The sequence below is a fragment of the Mus musculus genome, chromosome 7, assembly GCF_000001635.26.
Source record: "Mus musculus strain C57BL/6J chromosome 7, GRCm38.p6 C57BL/6J".
In the NCBI taxonomy this organism is placed as follows: Eukaryota; Metazoa; Chordata; class Mammalia; order Rodentia; family Muridae; genus Mus; species Mus musculus.
Window position 1 is genome coordinate 82,417,913 of NC_000073.6, and position 19,712 is coordinate 82,437,624.

General features: G+C 42.8%; 1 protein-coding gene across 4 annotated transcripts in view; it reads left to right on the forward strand.

The window, feature by feature from the left end:
• The window catches only part of Adamtsl3 (ADAMTS-like 3), a 279,052-nt gene that overhangs the window by 82,514 nt on the left and 176,826 nt on the right, over positions 1-19,712 (forward strand). For all 4 annotated transcript variants that reach the window (XR_378247.3, XM_006507893.3, XM_006507894.3 and 1 more), the window contains exon 4: positions 10,422-10,549. Coding sequence is in view for 3 of the 4 variants with exons in the window: in XM_006507893.3 (XP_006507956.1) it covers positions 10,422-10,549 (128 nt within the window). In the remaining variant the exon portion in view is untranslated. The remainder of the gene's footprint in view (positions 1-10,421; positions 10,550-19,712) is intronic.

Genomic DNA, 19,712 nt, shown 5'->3' on the forward strand with positions numbered 1-19,712 from the left:
CATGGGGCTATTTCTTGGCCACAAGCTAGATTGATTTATATGTCAGAATAATTAAGTTTGAAAGTGTCACACTTATTTAATAAATCCAGCAGTTCAGAAAGGGTAAAATAAAAACCACAAGCCCACCCATCATCCAATTCTAGAAAAAAAAAAACAGAATTTATACAGCAACATTATGAACATTTTCATGCATGCTTGTGTATAGGATTTTTAAACAGGATAAGTACACAGACCCAGTGCCATAAAAATGCTTTCAGATTATGTGCACCGTCTTAATGGAAAAGTATTTAATTTTATGTGAATTACGAAGCAATGATGTACATGCATGGTTGTCTGTGTGTGGACATGCACTTGACTGCAGGCATCCTCAGAAGCTAGAAGAGGGCTTTGGATACCCCAGAGCTGGAGTTATAAATGGTTATGAGCCACCTAATAGAGGCGCTAAGAATCAAACCTGCATCTTCTGGAAGAGCAGCCAGTGCTTTTAACCACCGAGCCATCTGTCCAGTCCTAGTTTATGTGACATTAATAAGGAAATAAAGAGAAACTGAGGAGCATGCAGGACTTTAACCACAGCAAAGCATACCATATCCCCAGTGGTATCTCTATATGTATGACTAAAGGCCATACCGCGTTAGTAGTCTGGAGTTATTATGTTCTAAATTTTATGTTTAAATCTTAGTTAATATAGCATGACTTCCTTACAGTTTTTCCATTCTCCATACCATGTTTATCGGTCACACTATCAGAGCTAATTTCATGTAGGGTATATTCTCTTCTACCAACTCACACAGCCCTGTGGTTTTGGGGGGTGGGGTTGGGCTGTACCAGAATGTCACCACCATTACTTCTCCTTGACTTTTATAATCCTGATTGATTTTTTTAAAGTTTTGCTCTTTTCACTCTGCTGTTCACTCTGCTCTCTGGCCTTGCCCATTTCCTACCCACAGTGTGCTGTTCTCCAGTAGTCACCCTGCATAGATGAGAGGTAGTAACTGGTGGTTTTCACTGTACACTGTGTGGCTGGGGAGACCCTGCATTGCCCATTATAATGGAGAGGCCACACTTGAATTTCATTTTGTGTCATGTGATAATGTGAATACTGTTTAGATCTTGTTCTTTCATTTTCAACAGAAGTCAGCAATTTAGATTTATAGATGAAGTCTTTATATGTTTAAATATTGGCCAAATAATTATTTTGTCAAAATTCTCCTGGGGCTGGGGAGATGGCTCAGTCTTGCCTTGCAAACAAATTACCTGCTTGGGGAAAAAAGATATGTCTGTGCCCAACTCCCCTCTGGCTGTAGTTTCTTAACAAAAATACTCAGGTCAGTGAGAGACCCTATCTAAAACAACAGGGTAGACTGTACCTTAAAGAATGACACCTGAAGTTGGCTTTTGACCTCCACATACATTCACCCACACATGCACTTATGCACACATGAACTCCCCACCCCCAACACAAACATATGTACTCAATCATCTTTGATGGAAATTACCATTATAATTAAGTAAAGGGGAGCTGTGAGGCATTGGCCATTTGTGTTCCTTTTAGGCATTATGACATAGGCACTTTCATTTTGTACAGAAGAGCACTAGAATCCTACCACAGGGGTGGGCTTGAGAATGGTTCTGAAGCCTCAATGAGATTGGCATGCACCACGTACCACAGGTACCCAGGGGTCAGTTGGATTGGCACTTCCTTTCCTTGCATATGGAAAGTTGTCAGATCCTGTCGATCCCAGTGCCTTCAGGTGTCACATCTGTGACCTCCTCTTTGGGATAAATGTTTCGATGCACATTGTGGGCTCTGGACTCTTGCATGCATATTTCAACAGAGGTTTGATTTCTTGAGGTCCTTCCTCAATGCTCCTGCTTGCCAGAAGAACTTTTCCAAAACACAGAAATCATGCCTCTGCTTTCAGATTTTCTAGTGAACTGATAAATGAGTATTCTAGAAGCTTCCCTAAGCCCTGCAGATCCATTTTGCACCCTTCCCCATCCAGGATTGCCTCCTACCCTCTGTCTTCTGGTTAGCTTTGGCCAGTGAGGAACACTACAGGAATAGGAGAGAGGGAAAGAGAGGTATGTCTGTGTGGTCCCCACCCCCCAAGGCTGTATTTTCTCACCAAAAGCAGTAGCTTTCACTAGTAGCTCTTAACACAGAAAGAGAAGGATGAAAATCCTGGGATTCATAGGGTCTGGATTAAACCAGTCCGGGGTACTTCCTAATTCTCAGACTTTCCCTGTACCTTGTCCATTCAATGGTGTGCTTTAAACATGTCCCTCAGGGGCTATGGGCATTATTCAGTGGCAAAGCACTTGTCTCCCATGCCCAAGACTGTGAGCCCAATATCTAGAGTTGCAAAAGCAAATCCTAGTGCTCTGAAATAAATTAATAGATAAATATTAAATACCTCTCAAGGGGCTCCAAAGATTCCTCAGTAAATAAAGTGCCTGTCACTCAAGCATGAGGACATCTGCTGGTTCCTTAGTCATGCACATTGGCTCATACTCACAGAACAAGTACACACATGCACACACACACACACACACACACACACACACACACACACACACACACAGACAGGCACATGCACACATACACAGGCAGGCACATGCATGCACACACACACAGGCAGGCACATGCACACATACACAGGCAGGCACATGCATGCACACGTATACACACACACACACACACACACAGAGAGAGAGAGAGAGAGAGAGAGAGAGAGAGGGAGAGGGAGAGGGAGAGGGAGAGGGAGAGGGAGAGGGAGAGGGAGAGAGAGAGAGAGAGAGAGAGAGAGAGAGAGAGAGAGAGAGAGAGAGAATTTGACTGACATGCTATTGGGGAAATAATGAGGAACTCATTTATGTCTGAAGTATGAGATGAAGCACGAACAGGTGCTGTGAGCTGTGGAGCTGCAGTGTGGAGCTGCAGACTAGGGTTGTGTCTGCCAGGGAGATGCTTGTTAGTGTGGAACGAGTAGCAGTAGAATCAGTGAGGCTGACGTTCTCTTATGATGGTAACATGACCAGGGACAACGACTGTCTAGGAAAGGGCCTTCCAAATTCCACAGGCTGTCCATTCTCCAGCCAGTGAACTTTAGCAGAATTTTAGTAGTATGAACCGGAGAAGGAGAGGTGAGTTTCAGAGTCCAGAGTCAGTGGTGCCTGGCACCTGCATTCATGCTTCATACAACCTGGCTGAATGGAATTGTTGATCCATGTGACGACTTGAGTGACATTTTTATGACATCCGCCCAATTCATAATTTAAAAGTTTTGTTGCTTAAGACCTTAAGGTAGTATTAACCTGAAAGAATGTATCTACTGTTAACAGAAACCGAGTGGTTTGAGATCTCCTCAAATAACCTTTGTGGGAACACTGGAATGCACCTTTATTTGATGTCTGGGAAGTAGTATCCCACTGGAACTCAGTTCATTTGGAGTTGTTGTTAATGTGGAGCTGTTAATATGGCATTTCCAATAAGTGACCTTAGATGTGAAATCTGTGTTTAATTACTAATGTTTTAGTAAGGCCAGCAGAGCAGCCCTATTCTGTGTAACTCAGAGATTTAAGAACTTGTCAGGGAAATGGTTTATGATTTGATTTATGCCTGGGGATCCGAGAAGAGCAAGCAAGACTGGAGCCTTTATGAGGCCGTGAACATACTCACTCCTACCCTATTCTGGGCTTTTGCCAAGTGTGATTATATAATGAGTAAACAATATCTTTGGGGGATTTTTTCATCTAATATTTTTCCAAGCTAGAATTTTACTTGGGAAAATATGATTTCCTAAGCAATCATTAAGCCTGATAGACTACAGCAAATGACACAAAACGCACACAGCTTCTTTGGCTGTGTTCTCACAGGTTTCCCTTCGGTGTTTTTCTTTTCTTTTAAAAAATTATGTTTCATTAAATACACACGCACACACATGCTTACATATGTACACACACATACATGGGCACACTCACAAATATACACATACACACAGACACATAAATGAGTGCATGCACACACACACTGAATGATGCAAAATGCAGCAAATTGAAACGTGTTCATAACTCATAACCAGTTAGAAAATAGAGACAAGCAAAATAAGGGCTTACTGAGCCACCAACCAGGCAGCACACAGGAGCTGGTCTGAGGCCCTCGACACATATACGGCAGAGGACTGCCTGGTCTCCCCTCAGTGGGAGAAGACCTGCCTAACCCTTGAGACTTGAGGCTCCAGGGAGTGGGGAGGCCTGGTGGGAGTCACAGGGGACATCTTCTTGGAGACAGGGAGAGGAGGAATGGAATGAGGAACTGTGAGAGGGCAGACCGGGAGGGGGCAATGACTGGATTATAAAAAATAAAAGTCATAAAAAAATAACGGCTTACATGCAACCCAAAGTATTCTATGTGAGGGGCATGTGGTTCCCGCAGAGTTGATTTGTTCTGTGGAAAAGAGCTGACCTTGCTCTGAGCTCTGCTAAGGTGGGCTATGGAAACACAACTTATGTATGTATCTGTTCCTCTTGACAATTGAGGATTAATGTCACCTCACAGTGTCCCTTGACCGCTCTTCCTCCTGGCTCAGTGAAAGCTGCTTGGGGGATTAGGTCCATGCCTGCCTTCTCAGGGTGCCTAGTGCAGAGTCTTGACCATAGGTATCTGTTTGGATAAGGGAACCAGCAGATGCTTGGGAGCCCACAAATGCCAGCCAGGAACGTGCATTCCTCACTAAATACCCCAGATAAAATGGCAGACTGTTGAAAACCAGAAGTGTAGTTCCATTTGCAATAAAGATGGGGGTGGGGTGGAGGATAACGTAAAAGGCTTCATTGAGATATCAGAAGAATGTTGTGGTCAAGTGGATCCCAGCAGCAGTGGAGGGGATCCAAGACTTGGAATGCTAACTGTGAGTGACGATAGCTCAGCTGCCTGCATTTGACTGGATTCCTGGTCACAAAGGAAATGAGTATTAGAGGAGAAATTGCACAGAGGAAAACAGAATTTGCCCAGGGGAAGTGATAAAGGTTTTTTGCCTTGGCCCCATCATTCTCTGGACACATATGGTTGTGAAAGTGTGGCTCACCTGAACATGATAATGGGAGTATCCATCAGAGGTGCTGTGGTGTTTAGAGAGGACATAAGTCAAGCCAAGGACTGGCCCGCAGCACTGTCTGCCTGAACATCAGCTGCCCTAGGAAGGTCATGGTTCTTCAGGTCTTTGTCTAGGTCTTACCACATGGGCACAGATTTGATGTTGGTTGAATTAAACTTTGATTGGGTTCATTTAATAATTTACCTTATAGTGCAGTGTCCACATGGAATATAAATAATCACATAAGGAAGTTTTAAATTGGTGCCCGTAAAGTAAAGAGAATTGGGAAAAGCAGTACTCACTGGTAAGCAGAAGTTGTCTGTTCTGGGTTACCATGAAGCCAGCTCTGTCTTTGTAGCCACTGGGCTTTAGGATTGGGCTGGTCAAAGTGAGGCTACCACATAACTCTTCTCTCAGGAGGCTTGGTAGTTACCACGGCAGAGGAAGGTTTTACCCTGTTCCCAGGATGGCTGTCCCTCCATCCTCCACAACTCTCTTCTGCATCCCAATATTTGATAATGGTGACTGATACCGTTTCCTATTTTTTCGGTAACATTAAGCTCTATTCACAGGCCTTCTCTCTCATCAGTGGGCCACCCTCCTGGCATTGTGGTCTACTTACAACTGTAAAGAAGCAGACACATGCATTAGAGGAATTCTGATTAGGAAGCTATGTCTAGCATGGTTTTTGGTGACTCAGGGGACACATGGAGGCTGCAAAGTCAAGCAGCATGCTTTACAGATGGGTGCTAGGATCAGGGTCCAAGCAGACCTCAGCAGGCTGACTCCCTGAGCCAAAAGCAACAAGGGAGGTTTATTGGTGATTAATTTTAAGTCTTGCATAAGCAGCAACTGGAGAGCTGGCTTTGCTATCATTACTCTGAAGATGTTATTTTTAAGAACAACAACTGCTGGCATTTGTGACGCACTCACCGGCTACATGGAGATGCTGTTTGACTTACTTCTTATGTGTATTTTAAATATTGCATGAGTGATGGTGACCATTGTGGTTTAATGTGAGTTTGATAAGGTTAAAAGCTTATTGTAACAGCTTTAATCATTATATAATACTGCCTCCATACAGAGTTCCAATAGATGATGTTGCCTGAAAATAATAAGAAAGAGAGTGCAGGAGTGGGGAGGGAGGGAAGAAAAAACTAAATGGAAAGAAGGAGAGGGGAGAAAAAGAGAGGGAAACTTTATCAAAAGAGATTTTTCATGGGTTGAGGTGATAGCTTAGTTTAGTCTCTAGAACCTATACAAAAAAAAAAAAAAGCCAGCCATGATAGCATGTTTGTAGTCTCAGGGCTGGGAAGGCTGAGACAGATTTCTTGGACTGGTTAGCCAGCTCACTCAAAGAAGTGAGCCCCAGCCAATAAAAGACCCTGCTTCAGAATAAAATACTCAAGGTGGACTGCCCCTGAGAAATAACACCCAAGGTTAGTCTCTGGTCTCCACACCCATGTGTACACATGCACTATACACACATATGCATATGCACACAGGTGGGAATCTGGGTCATGGGGCAATGCATGGCCTCTTTCTCTTTAGATATAATGCTGTAGTCTAGACACTACATTTTGAGATTTAAAATTTACATCCTTAATTGTGTGCAGAGATTGAACATAGTCACGAAAGGGCAGGGAGAGCAGAAAGTGTTTGGGGTGATAGCCAGACACTAGAGGCTTGGGAAAACTCAGGAAGGTTGTCTTCTTTTTTTTCTTTTTCCAGAGAAAAGGATTGGGGCTCATGGTCAGTTTTTCTGGAGAGATGAGAATTCCAGAAAAGGAAGCACAGGAGAGAGAAGTGGGTAAAATCAGGGACATCGTAGCCAGGGAGAATGCATGACAGGGTCAGGGGCTGGCAGAAAATGGTGCTGGGGTCTAAGGAGCCCAGCCATCCTAAGAGAGAAGAAAAATACCACTGGGCCTCCTTGAGATGCCGTTTGCTTTCTGTTTTCTTAAGGGGAAAAAAATCTGACGTATCCAATCAGAGAAACCAGATGTTTTCATTTTATAATGTGCCCGTTTTAATTATTTTAGAATCAAGATGTTTTCTGTAAGTGAAGGTGGAGGAGTTATGGAAAGAAACCCGATTCTAACTATAAATGGAACAGATGGGACGGTGGGAATAAAAACAAATTAAAACAATATTGCAGGGAGCTCTCAACTTTCGTTTAAAAAATATATGATGATATTTTTCAACTTTTCACATTCGACCAATTCATATATCAAGTGACAAGAAGAAAAACCAATCTCAGCTGTGTACAGTTTAAAATTTGCCTAAACGATCTGGACGCACCCCATCTAAAAGTCTAGATGAGGGCATTAAACTGCTAATTGTATTTTTCTATGAACTGGAATTTTATATTTTACACTATATGATGATAGACAGGGTATAGTTATGTTTGGTGACATTCAGGGCAGAAAATCGAACCGAACAGTGTCTTAATTAGAACAGTAAATAGTATGGGTTTCATTTAGCTCCCATTCCCGATGACAGATTTGATCGGCTGCCAAATATTTATCCTTTCTGTTTCTGCTCAGGCTGAAGCTCTATAAGGCTGTTCGCTGTGCTATAAATAGAAGCTGTCGGACCGACCACTGGTGGAACTTGACTCGACATTATTGGAAAACCTTCATTTTTGCTTCCCGTCACGATTTTTTCCATTTCAGCTTTGAAGGTCTTCCCTACCAATCCCCCTCCCAATTTAACTTTCTGGTGGAGGGGGCGCTGGTGTAATTTGCCCAAAGGCTTAGGGGAACCTGGGCAATAGCTAATGCAGGCACATGCTGTCATTCATTATTGCTTCATGGTTCTCGTCTATCTTTACATTCTCTAACTTACAACTTACCCATTTAATTCTGTCGACTTGAACATTTCTATAGTCCAAGAAGATATAGATTATTTTTTGTTTGTGTGCTTGCTAGATTTAACTGAGACATTGTGTGTTTTAACTTGTAAAATATGGTGCAGGGGTCTGGAGAGATGGGTCAACACTTAAGAGCCCTTCACTGTTTTGTCCGGAGGACTGGAGTTCACTTCTCAGCATCCACTCCGGAGGACCACAGACACCTATAACACTGCTCCAGGGGATCTGAGGACCACTCCTGGCCTCCAAAGTAGCTTACACTCAGTCACATACCACTCCACTCCACACACATGAATACACAGGATTAAACATAACATAAAAATAAGCCCTGTTAAAAAATGCTACAAAGCATGGAGACACCACACAAAATGTTGCTAAAGCCATTCAAAGTCACCTGACCCACCGTAGCATTTTATTTATCTGAGCATGTCTCCCTCTGTTCGTGTGCAGACTTACCTGTGTTAAACAGGATGCAGACTTGTAGCCAGGTAGGGTATTGCCATCCAATGATGATATTTTAGCCTAAAACACTTTAAAAAAAAGAAATTTCAGAATCTACCCAAGTTCAGAAAGTAAGAGAAATATCACCCATGATAACCCACCTGGCTTAAGGCTGATTTTAAAGCTTGTGCATTGGTTGCTGTCGATGTATTTACAAGTGATAAAGAAAAATAAAGTATCCTCATCCTTCCTGTGACTCCTTCCAGGGACAGCGAGGACGAGTCCCACCTCCTCTGCTTAGAACCAACTGGATGTGTGTTCTTATAGCTCAGAGGCTGTGTTTCCTGGGTGTGTTCATTAAGCTGTCTATATGAAGACAGAGAGAAAATGCTTTGTATTTTTATTTTAAAGAAATTAAACTATACCAGCCTCTCCCTCCCTCCCTCCCTCCCTCCCTCCCTCCCTCCCTCCCTCCCTCCCTCTTCCTTCCTTCCTTCCTTCCTTCCTTCCTTCCTTCCTTCCTTCCTTTCTTTCTTTCTTTCTTTCTTTCTTTCTTTCTTTCTTTCTTTCTTTCTTTCTTTCCATTGGTTATTTTATTTATTTACATTTCAAATGTTATCCCCCTTCCTGGTTTCCCTTCCACAAACCCCTATCCCCTGCCTTCCTCCACTCCTATGAGGGAGTTCCCCACCAACCCTGTTAATAACTATGACAGCCTTTCCTAGGTTAACCATATGACTGTCAATGTCTGTATAGCATGTGCTTTTTCTGGTACTTTATGGTTCCAGTACCTTAATATAAATTTCTAATGGATCTGGATTCCATTTTGACATATTTTAAGAATTTATAGATTAAAAACCATTTTTATTACATGTATTCATTTTGTTTTATGTGTGGGCGTTTTACTCTCATGTACGTTTATAGACCGTTTGTGTGCTTGGTGGCTGCTGAGGTCAGAAGAGGGCATTGGGTTCCCTGGAAATGAAGTTATGAACAGTTATGAATCACCACGTGTTTGCTGGAAATCAAACTTGGGTTCTTTTCGAGAGCAACAAGTGCTCCTTGCTGCTGAGCAGTTTCTCCAGACCAAGGATTTATCTATTTTTAAAAGAGTATTAAAATACTAGTATTTAGGAGACTAAGGCAAGAGGGTCATGAGGTAGAAGCCAGGTTTGGGTGCACAGTAAATTCAGTGCTCACTTGAGCTATGCTGTGAGATACTATCTCAAAATTTAAAATATTTAAAAATTATTTTTAGTAGATATGATGAAAGTGCTTCATATGCATCTACAAAATGTCATAATACAACACATTTTGTGCAGTTAATATGCAGTAATAAGGCATCATGAGGAAATTAATATATATGATTGATTATTATAATAATACATATGGTCAATACATATGATTACTTACCGTTATGTCAATTCTATATTTTTCTCATTCTTTCACTTCTATTTTTTGACATTTTATTTTTCAATTTATTTTTATTTTATGTTATTTATTTTTATGTGTATTTTTATTCTGTGGGTGGTTTGCTAGCTTGTATGTCTGTGCACCATGTGTGTTCTAAATTGAACTCCCTGGGACTGGAGTTACATACAGTTGTGGAGTTATGGATAACTGTCTCATGGGTGCTGGGAATCGAGCCTGGTCTTCTGGAAGAGCGACTACTACGCTAACTGCTGAGTCTTCCCTCCAGTTCTACTTTCCCTCTTTGTAAATGGAAACATGGAAGATGATATCTAACTCCCTTACCAGCTTAAGCGTGTGATACAGTACTGCTAACTATAAGCCCAATGTCCTGTGTCACATGCCACGAACTTTTTCACTGTGCATGGCAGGAACTTTACACTCACTGAACAGTCTCTTCCCTTCAGTGTCCTGGGAGTCTTTGGCAGTCAGCACTGCTATCCCATTCATGGAACTGGACTAGTGTGGATATTTCCTGCGTATAGAATTAGGTGACACTTGACCTTCTATAACCGTCTGCATCCCCCCCCCCCATCCAGACTTCAAGAAATGCTCATTCAGAAGAAGACAAGGATGGCAACTGGGACGCCTGGGGAGACTGGAGTGACTGCTCCCGGACCTGTGGCGGAGGAGCCTCCTATTCTTTGCGGAGATGTCTGACTGGAAGGTAAGTGGTGACTTGGCTGCTGTGTGGAGTGTGTCAGTGACTGTGAGTGAGAAGGGGAGAAGGTGTGTCCTGATGTTTTCCATCTGGTGTCTTATGGTCTACCACAACATGAGCTATCTCACGTTAACATGTTTCAATGGGAATGGTGCTTCTTCCAGGTATGTCCATCTCTATCTGTAGATGCATCTATCCTATCTACATGATGGTCACAGGGTTAAAAAAAAAAAAAACAGGCACTTTGGTCCTAAGAAAGTGAAGGCATGTTAAGTTCAGTTGCTGGCTTGATAGTCTCAGGATTTAGGGGAGGGTTATGTTATCTTGGTGGCAGTCCTTGAGAGGCTGTGACTATAATTCCTTCTTGCATTTTTGGTGAACCTAGCATGGATTGAGAAGGTAATGCAAAAACTGGGGAGCTGGCACAGTGGGTGAAATGCTTGATGCACAGGCTTAAGGACCTGATCTCAGATCCTTAGGATCCATATAAAAGCCAGGTGTGGCGGTGCACATCCATAACCCACTATAGGATGGACACAGACAAGTGGGTCACGAGGGCTTGCTGGAGAGCTGGTCCAATCAAAATGGTGAGCCTCCTATATTCAATGAGAGATCCTTCCTTGAAAAATAAGATGGAGAGCTATGAGGAAGAGGCTGGACATTGATATCTAGCCTCCACATACACACACTCAGATGAGTGTACTCGGCTATTCAAAAGCATAACACACACACACACACACACACACACACTCCACATACCTGTGGAGAAGGGAATGGCCATGACTTCTTAGGTAAAGGGTAAGTTCCTCTGCAGTGCTGCTCAGTCACTGGGGCTGGGGGGAAAGCAATCAGCATGAAAATTGAGAGGGGAGGTCATGCCTTTGGATGTCTATGTGTAATCCCCAAAGCTCAAGAATATGAATAACTTGAAATGAACAATAGCTATAATGGCAAAAAGTGACATTTGCTCTATTGTCTTCTTTAAACAATATTCCCTACACTTATGGTTGTTAAAAAGAATTTGGAAGAATACACTAAGACCCACGGATGATAATTTTTTATCTCCTCATCATAGAACCAAAATATTTACAGCTCTCAATTTATTTAAAATTACTTTGATCTTGCTTGGACCGTATCTGGCCTTATGATGCATGTCAGGATGCTGGTGGTTTGTGGCTCCTTTACCCGAAGTGGGTTGTGTGTAGATAAGGAGAGCTTCCGTCTTCCCTGCTCCTGCTCAGGAGGGAAGTGTTGGGCAGGAAAGGAAAGGGTTCCTACTGTTGTGAGCAGAGGATCCTGTTCACTAGCTTGGAGGTGTTTAACACTAGCTCCCAGGGGCACTCTGGAAAACTTTCCTGAGCCACAGCCCAGCTCTGACTCAGTTCCTTGGGCTCTTCTGCCTTTTGTTCCCTTGATTTGTGCTATTCAGGATACCTTGACCCTCATGTAAGTACAGGTGAACAAATGCTCAACGTTGTCTCTAACAGGCTGCTGGTCTCTCAGCCGTTCAGTTCCTTAGCTTTGACTTACACATTAACCGACAGTATTTGACATGATGTACGGGACACGATGCATGGGACAGGGGGTGTCCCGGAGAACTCTCCTGTGGCTCTAAACTCTCTAACCCTATCAAGATCCTGTCCTCCCCGCCACTCCCTTTCTCTGGCTCAAAGCTTTTGGTTTTGTTCTGTGACATGTTTAGTTTAGCAGGACCATCTGTGTGAGCACTGGATCAGAGCTAACACTAGAGTTCACTGGGGTGACCAGTGAGCTTCAAACTGAAGGTGGTAACTCCCTGTCATCCGAATTTCTCAGTAGCAAATATTTGGGCCATGCCAGGTAGGGCTGCTTAGAGTCTCCTCTTCTGGGCCAACTCCTATGCTAGCTCAGTGCCACAGCCATCTCTCTCATTTTTATGGAATACTTTTTCCTTCAAGAGATTCCCAGGTACCTAAAGCTGTCTTTATTTTCAAACTTGAATGATAAGTTTTACCCTGGTATATGACGGTATACACGGAATTTCCCCCAAGAAATTTGTGTTCAGTTATCTCACAGTCCAGGTACTAACTCTGGAGATAAAGACATAATCTTTATTGTGATTATTTATTAAAAATTTAATTTGTTATTAATTTGTGCAATGAGTGTGTGTGTGTGTGTGTCTGTGTGTGTGTACAGATGCCCTCAGAAGACAGACAAGGGTGCCAGATCCCCTAAAGCTAGAGCTATGGGTGGCAGTGAGCTGGGTGCTGGGATTTGAACTCTGGTCCTCTGAAAGAGCAGCAAGTACTCTTAATTACTGAGTCATCTCTCAAGCACCCACAATCATTTTTCATTGTCTGAAAATTTCATCATGAATACAGTATGTTTTAATCAAATGCACTTACACTTCCCCCTTCATCTTCTCCCATTGGTTACTACTTTTACCTCACAACTTAATGAAGTCTCTTTGAGCCCACAAAGTCTACTTAATGCTACTGAACTTTGGGAGTGCGATGGGGGTGGATATGTGCATAGAATGAGCCATCTATGACTTGTCTACTAGAGTGTGGGCCAGCCTATCATGGGCTACATCCATAGAAAACTTATTTCCCAGAGACAAAGTTCGGAGCTGAGACGAAAGGAAGGACCATCCGAGACTGCCCCACTCGGCGATCCATCCCATATACAACCACCAAACCCAGACACTATTGCATATGCTAGAAAGATTTTGCTGGCAGGACCATGATTTAATTCTCTCTTGTGAGGCTGTTCCAGTGCCTAGCAAATACAGAAGTAGATGCTCACAGTCATCTATTGGATGAAACACAGGACCCCTAATGAAGGAGCTAAAGAAAGTACCCAAGCAGCTAAAGGGGTCTGCAACCCTATAGGAAGAACAACAATATAAACTAACCAGTATTCCCCAGAGCTGTGTCTCTAGTTACATATGTAGCAGAAGATGGCCTAGTCAGCCATCAATGGGAGGAGAGGCCCTTCGTCTTGCAAAAATCATATGCCCCAGTACAAGGGAATGCCAGGGCCAGGAAGCAGGAGTGGGTGGGTTGGGGAGCAGGGCAGGGAGAGGGTATGGGGGGCTTTGGGGATAGCATTTGAAATGTAAGTGAAGAAAATATCTAATGAAAAAAAAAGAAAACTTATTTCTGAGGATCTGTGGTCTAGCAGTGGTTTCTGGAGGAGGAAAGACTTTCTCCAGGGTTGCAGCTGCTAGTAAGGGAAGGTAACCATGCTCCTGCAAGCCACACTGACACTCACGTGCCTGTGTGAAATTCCAGAAGTAAGCTCATAGTTATATATGCCTAATAGCTGCCAAAATAAACATTTAGAACAAAGAACAGGGATGTCACACCCTGGAATAGTTAGACTCTTGCCTCTCTTCCTTACTGCAGCCAAAGGCTGTGTTCTTTGAAGGGAGATAACTAACAGGAAAAGGCCTCTGAAAAGGCCGCATGGAAATCTACCATTGAGAAGCTTCCCAACACACACACACACACACACACACACACACACACACACACACACACACACACTAAAGCATATGTGTGTGTTTCAATGGAGTTTCCCTATGGGAGGTGGCAGGGATAACTCTTAGAAAAATAGGGCTAAAAAGGGACTTCCTCAATTTAATAAAGCAAAGCAGAATAGCTATTGTAGACGTAGTGAAGCTGGCTCCTTCCACCTAACATGGGGAATGAGCTAAGTGAGGCTGATCTTCTCACCATCAGGCAGCAGAATGCTGGACTTCCCTGCAGCCACTATAGCAAGGAAAGAAAACAGGCACCTTTGCTTGAAGAGGACATTGCTGTCTACATAGAAAATATCAAGGAATTTATTTATTTATTTTTCCATTTTTTATTAGGTATTTAGCTCATTTACATTTTCAATGTTATACCAAAAGTCCCCCATATCCACCCACCCCCACTCCCCTGCCCACCCACTCCCCCTTTTTGGCCCTGGTGTTCCCCTGTACTGGGGCATATAAAGTTTGCAAGTCCAATGGGCCTCTCTTTCCAGTGATGGCCGACTAGGCCATCTTTTGATATATATGCAGCTAGAGTCAAGAGCTCCGGGGTACTGGTTAGTTCATAATGTTGTTCCACCTATAACTTATACAACTAAAAAGTGACTTTATCAGGGCCCAGGATGCAGAATAAACATATAAAAATCTATAGTATTTTTCTTACTAATGGTAAATGGACAGTCACTGAAATCTAAACCAGAATATCATATAGTCACCCAAAGCTAAGCATAAAATCTCTCTGAACATACAGAGGATGGCAGAACACAGACAGCAGAAGTGAAAATGAGGGTGGGGTGAGGGACGGCCCAGTGGCCAAGAGTATCTGCTTCTTTTTCGGAGCACCCAAGTCCCCAGCGCACATAGCAAAGGGTTTATAATTGCCTGACTTCAGGGGATCCAACAACCTTTCTGACTCCTGCAAGCATTCCTCCTCCCATATACATGAGTAAATAAAATATGTATGTATGTATGTATGTATATATATATGTATATGTATGTATGTGTATGTGTATGTGTATGTGTATGTGTATATGTATGTATGTATGTGTATGTGTATATGTGTATGTGTATGTGTATATGTATATGTATACGTATACGTATACGTATATGTATATGTATGTATGTATGTGTATGTGTATGTGTATGTGTATAGAAACATAGTACTCATTATCTTAACTATTTATCCCAAGAATGAAAAAACCTTGACCAACAAACTGTACATAACTGATTATAGAAGCTTTATTCACCATAATCAAGTGTGGGATAAACCTAGTGCCCTTTGTTGTGTGAATGCAGACTATGGCACATGTAAACCATGGAATACTACACAGAAGTAAGAAGAAATAAACCAACAATAGACAGACAAACTTGGTGACTCTCTGGGAATTCACATGGCATTGTAAAAAGCTATACTCCAACGACCGCCAGTTGCATCATTCCACAGATGCAATGTTTAGAAATGAAGAGCAGATTAGTCATTTCCAAGTGGTGGAATAGAGGGGAGGGAGGGGGCACAACTACCAAGGGAAGCTTGCAGGATCCCTGTGATGACAGAAGTGTCCCATACTTTAGCTGTACAAATGGCAACATCCTGGGTATCCCTCTGTGTGTCCCTAGGTGAGTCCCTGTGCTAGACTTTCTTAAGATATCACCCTTAAGAGAAACATACACTAGCAAGATTTTGCTGAAAGGACCCAGATATAGCTATCTCTTGTGACACTATGCCGGGGCCTAGCAAACACAGAAGTGGATGCTCACAGTCAGCTATTGGATGGATCACAGGGCTCCCAATGGAGGAGCCAGAGAAAGTAACCAAGGAGCTAAAGGGATCTGCAACCCTATAGGTGGAACAACAATATGAACTACCCAGTACTCCCCAGAGCTCGTGTCTCTAGCTGCATATGTATCAGAAGATGGCTTAGTCGGCCATCAGTGGAAAGAGAGGCCCATTGGTCGTGCAAACTTTATCTGCCTCAGTACAGGGGAATGCCAGGGCCAAGAAGTGGGAGTGGGTGGGTGGGGGAGTATGTGGGGGACTTTGGGGATAGCATTGGAAATGTAAATGAAATAAATACCTAATTTTAAAAAAAGAAATAAAAAAAGAGAAACTGAATGAGCAGTAGACAAAATCCCTGAAATATTTCTAAGAAAAGCATGTGATTCACAGAAATTTTATTCTAAGTTTTATTTGACCACTCCCTCAGAAATTCCAGGTAAATTAGACATGCATCCTTTTAAAGTTAAATCTGAACCAATAAGAAATCAAGGGGATTCAGAGGGAAAACTGAAGACCATAACTAAGTGTGTGGCTGATCCTTTGTCTATCCTGGTGGTGGAAGTGGGAACCCAGCTTACAGAAATGAATTCCACAATAAGTAATCCCATGCCAGGAGAATCCTAAAGGAAGAAACTTTATGGTTCATACCCCTCCCAAGCAGGTTTTCTATACCAGCCTAAGGAGTTAAATATATTGGTTTCAATTATGACCGGGAAAAATTTTCCACTGTAGAACATGGCTACTGCTGTTCTCCTACAAGTTTCAGGTGGACATATATTTGTCCACTTACACTGTGTAAAGTAAGGAGGCAGAATGCATACAGCCTGCAGACTGTGGAATCTTGTGATGGAAAGTTAGTACAAACGTGGCCTTGTTATTTAACCATGGTTAAGCTATAAAACCTATTTGTCAAGAGAGGCATGGATAATGTGACACACACACAAACATATGAATGACATACATTTGAGTGATAGAATTTTATTCAGTCCTAAAGAACAAAATTATGTCATATTTCAGGAATATAACTACAATTGGAGTTTATCATATTAATGGAATTAAGTTGGGTTCAAAAGGCAAATATCATGTGTTTCCTCTCATGTGTGTATTCTAGATTTTACACTGATACATGAATCACGTATGCATACATGGCGTGAACGAAACCGTCTAGGGAAATGAAGGACACACGCGGGGCTGTGATGGATGGGGAAAGGAGAGTCTGGAGTATAGGGATGGACATGTTCAAAGTACATTATGTACTTGTATAAAAATGTCCTTTTGGAATCCGGTACCATGCACAGTGAGTACATGCCAACTGGCAGTGTTAAGGGATCTGGAGAGAGATTCCTATCAATAGAGTACTTGTAGCTCAACTTTGCAATGTTAGTACAGAACCCAGGAGGCAGCATTAAGAGCAGCAGGCAGGCACAACAGCCAAGATGTAAGGAGGAAAGCCATGCACTTATTTGGTGCTTGAAGGCCCCCAAATCCTAGGAGAAGTAGACATTCACACCTCAGTACACACACCTCACGCCTCATCCCTAAATGAAGCCGTGTGGTCTTTCAGAATGGGTGTGAGGTAAGACTCTCTGATGACACTGTTTATATTCAGTGTAGTCGAAGTAGTAAGACAAGAATACTCACCGTCTGAGGACTAGAGGTGAAGATGTAACTCTCATGACTCACAGCTCAGATAGAAAATAGATCCCAGAGCACCTATACACAAATAAGGGGACTAATTGTGGGGTTCACTGGAGAATTCTCTGCAAGACTAATGCATAAAAAAACCGGGCTCTTACTCTGTGGAAGAAGCTAGAAAGCAACATTCCAAAAGGCAATATTTGAACTATTAAGAAAATATAAAAATGTTTTGCAATAAACAGGCAGTCTCAATATCATGAAAATGACAATGTCTCCTTAATTTGCAAAATTAAGAAGTGAACAGGCACTAAGCTGTTTGTTTTTGTTTTGAGATAAGAGTTTCTCTGCATATCCCTGGCTGTCCTAGAAGTAGCTCTGTAGACCAGGCTGGCCCCAAACTGAGAGATCTGCTTGACTCTGCCTCCTGAGTGCTGGAATTAAAGGTATATGCCATCACTGCCTAGCAAATTTCCCCCACTTTTAAAAACTTATGTATATGCATCAGCATAACTGTATGCTACGTGTGGGGTGCCCATGAAGGCCAGAAGATGGTGTCAGATCTCCTGGAGCTGGAGTTACACTTGTATGATACCTGATGTGGAAGCTGGGAATCAGACTCTGGCCCTCTGGAAAATAGTGTTGTTCTTCTCTGTTGCTGGGTTTTATCTTACATTGCCAGCTCAGGGTACAACAGTGAGGAAAATGAGGGCAGGAACTCAAACATAAGTAGAGGCAGAAAGAATGTGGGAACACTGCTCACTGGCTCGTTTCCAGACTCACATTCAGTTATCTTTCTTACATCTCTCAGGACCAACTGTCCATGAATGGCACTGGTCAAGTTGGCTGGGTCTTCTCACATCAATCAACAATCAAAAAATAGATAGGTGTATGGTAGCTTGACATATGCTGAATTTACTATGATAAACCAGAAGAGAGAGGCCGATCATCCAGTCACAGGACTCAGCTAATTTTCTGCCTGTTGATGACTGAAGGCTGTGCAGAGCTGGCCTCACCCCTGGCCTAAGCATCTTGCTAGAGCTGGCCCTGCCCCTTGCCATCTGCAGCACTAGGGAAATCAGGCCTTGTACCTAACCCACGAAACACAGTAGAGTTGGGGGCAGAGGGAATAGGTTTGCAGGGGAGCTGGCCTTGACACTTGTCTGCTGTACTGTGAGAGGGAGAGATGTGCTCCTTGCCCCTCACCAACTGTAGCAGTCAGGAGAGCCCTGCTGTCCCTGCTGTCCATGCTGTCTGTGCTGTTCCTGCTAGTCCTGCTGGCCCTGCTAGTAAGCCAGCCATGAGGGCATGAGAGTGGGAGAGCTAGTGGGCTGACAAGCTCAGCTACCACCCAGGCCCAGATCCAAGGGTTTGAGTTGGTCCACCCCAACATCTACCCCATCTATGAACTGCTAGAGGTTGTGAAGGTGCCATTCCTCAAGACCCAAAGTTTCAGGATCTTCATGAAACAGGGCAATAACATGATATCCTAGAGGAGCCCCGGCTAGGATCTGGCATAGCAGAAGCCAGAGTCCTCAAACCAGACCAGTGTCTCATTGCAATGAACATTTGTAAGTAAAGTAAGAAGTGTGCACTGTGGGGCAGACTGACACTGAGTAGCTTCTACAACGAGAGCTTTTCCTTTTTCTTTTGGGGGCAGGGTGCAAGGGTAGAGGGCAGGTATAAAGGGATGGGGAGATGAGTATGATTGGGGCACAAGATTCACAAAGGATCAATAAACAGTTAAATAAGTGGCTCGAGATGAACCATCTCATGTTCTCTAGATTGGGAAATTTTGTAAAGTTTTAAAATGCTGAATTATTTACCTGGATGTCTGAAGATAAGAACCACCCCCTGACATACCCCTCAAACAGTAATGGGGAGATGACATGCCACCCTAGAGGGCAATCTGCTGTATCTGGTAGAAAACGCCCACAGTCCATGCTGATGTCTCTCACAGACACTGAAGGCTAGTCTGTGGTGATAGGATTTCTCACTGAAGGCTACAGATGCTCTTCAAAATTCAGAATCACCTGAGATCATGAATATTAAGGAAAACTAGTTGATTCATATAAAAATAATCCATAAATTGTAGTAAAACTTTTAATTGAGAGGACAGTATTCAATGAAAAAGCATTTGGGTGTATCTATCAGTCCACATGAAAGATAAATTTCAAGTGGAAAACAGTCCATCTATGAAGTGTAAAATTTGAAATAATGTGCATGAATACCATTATGTT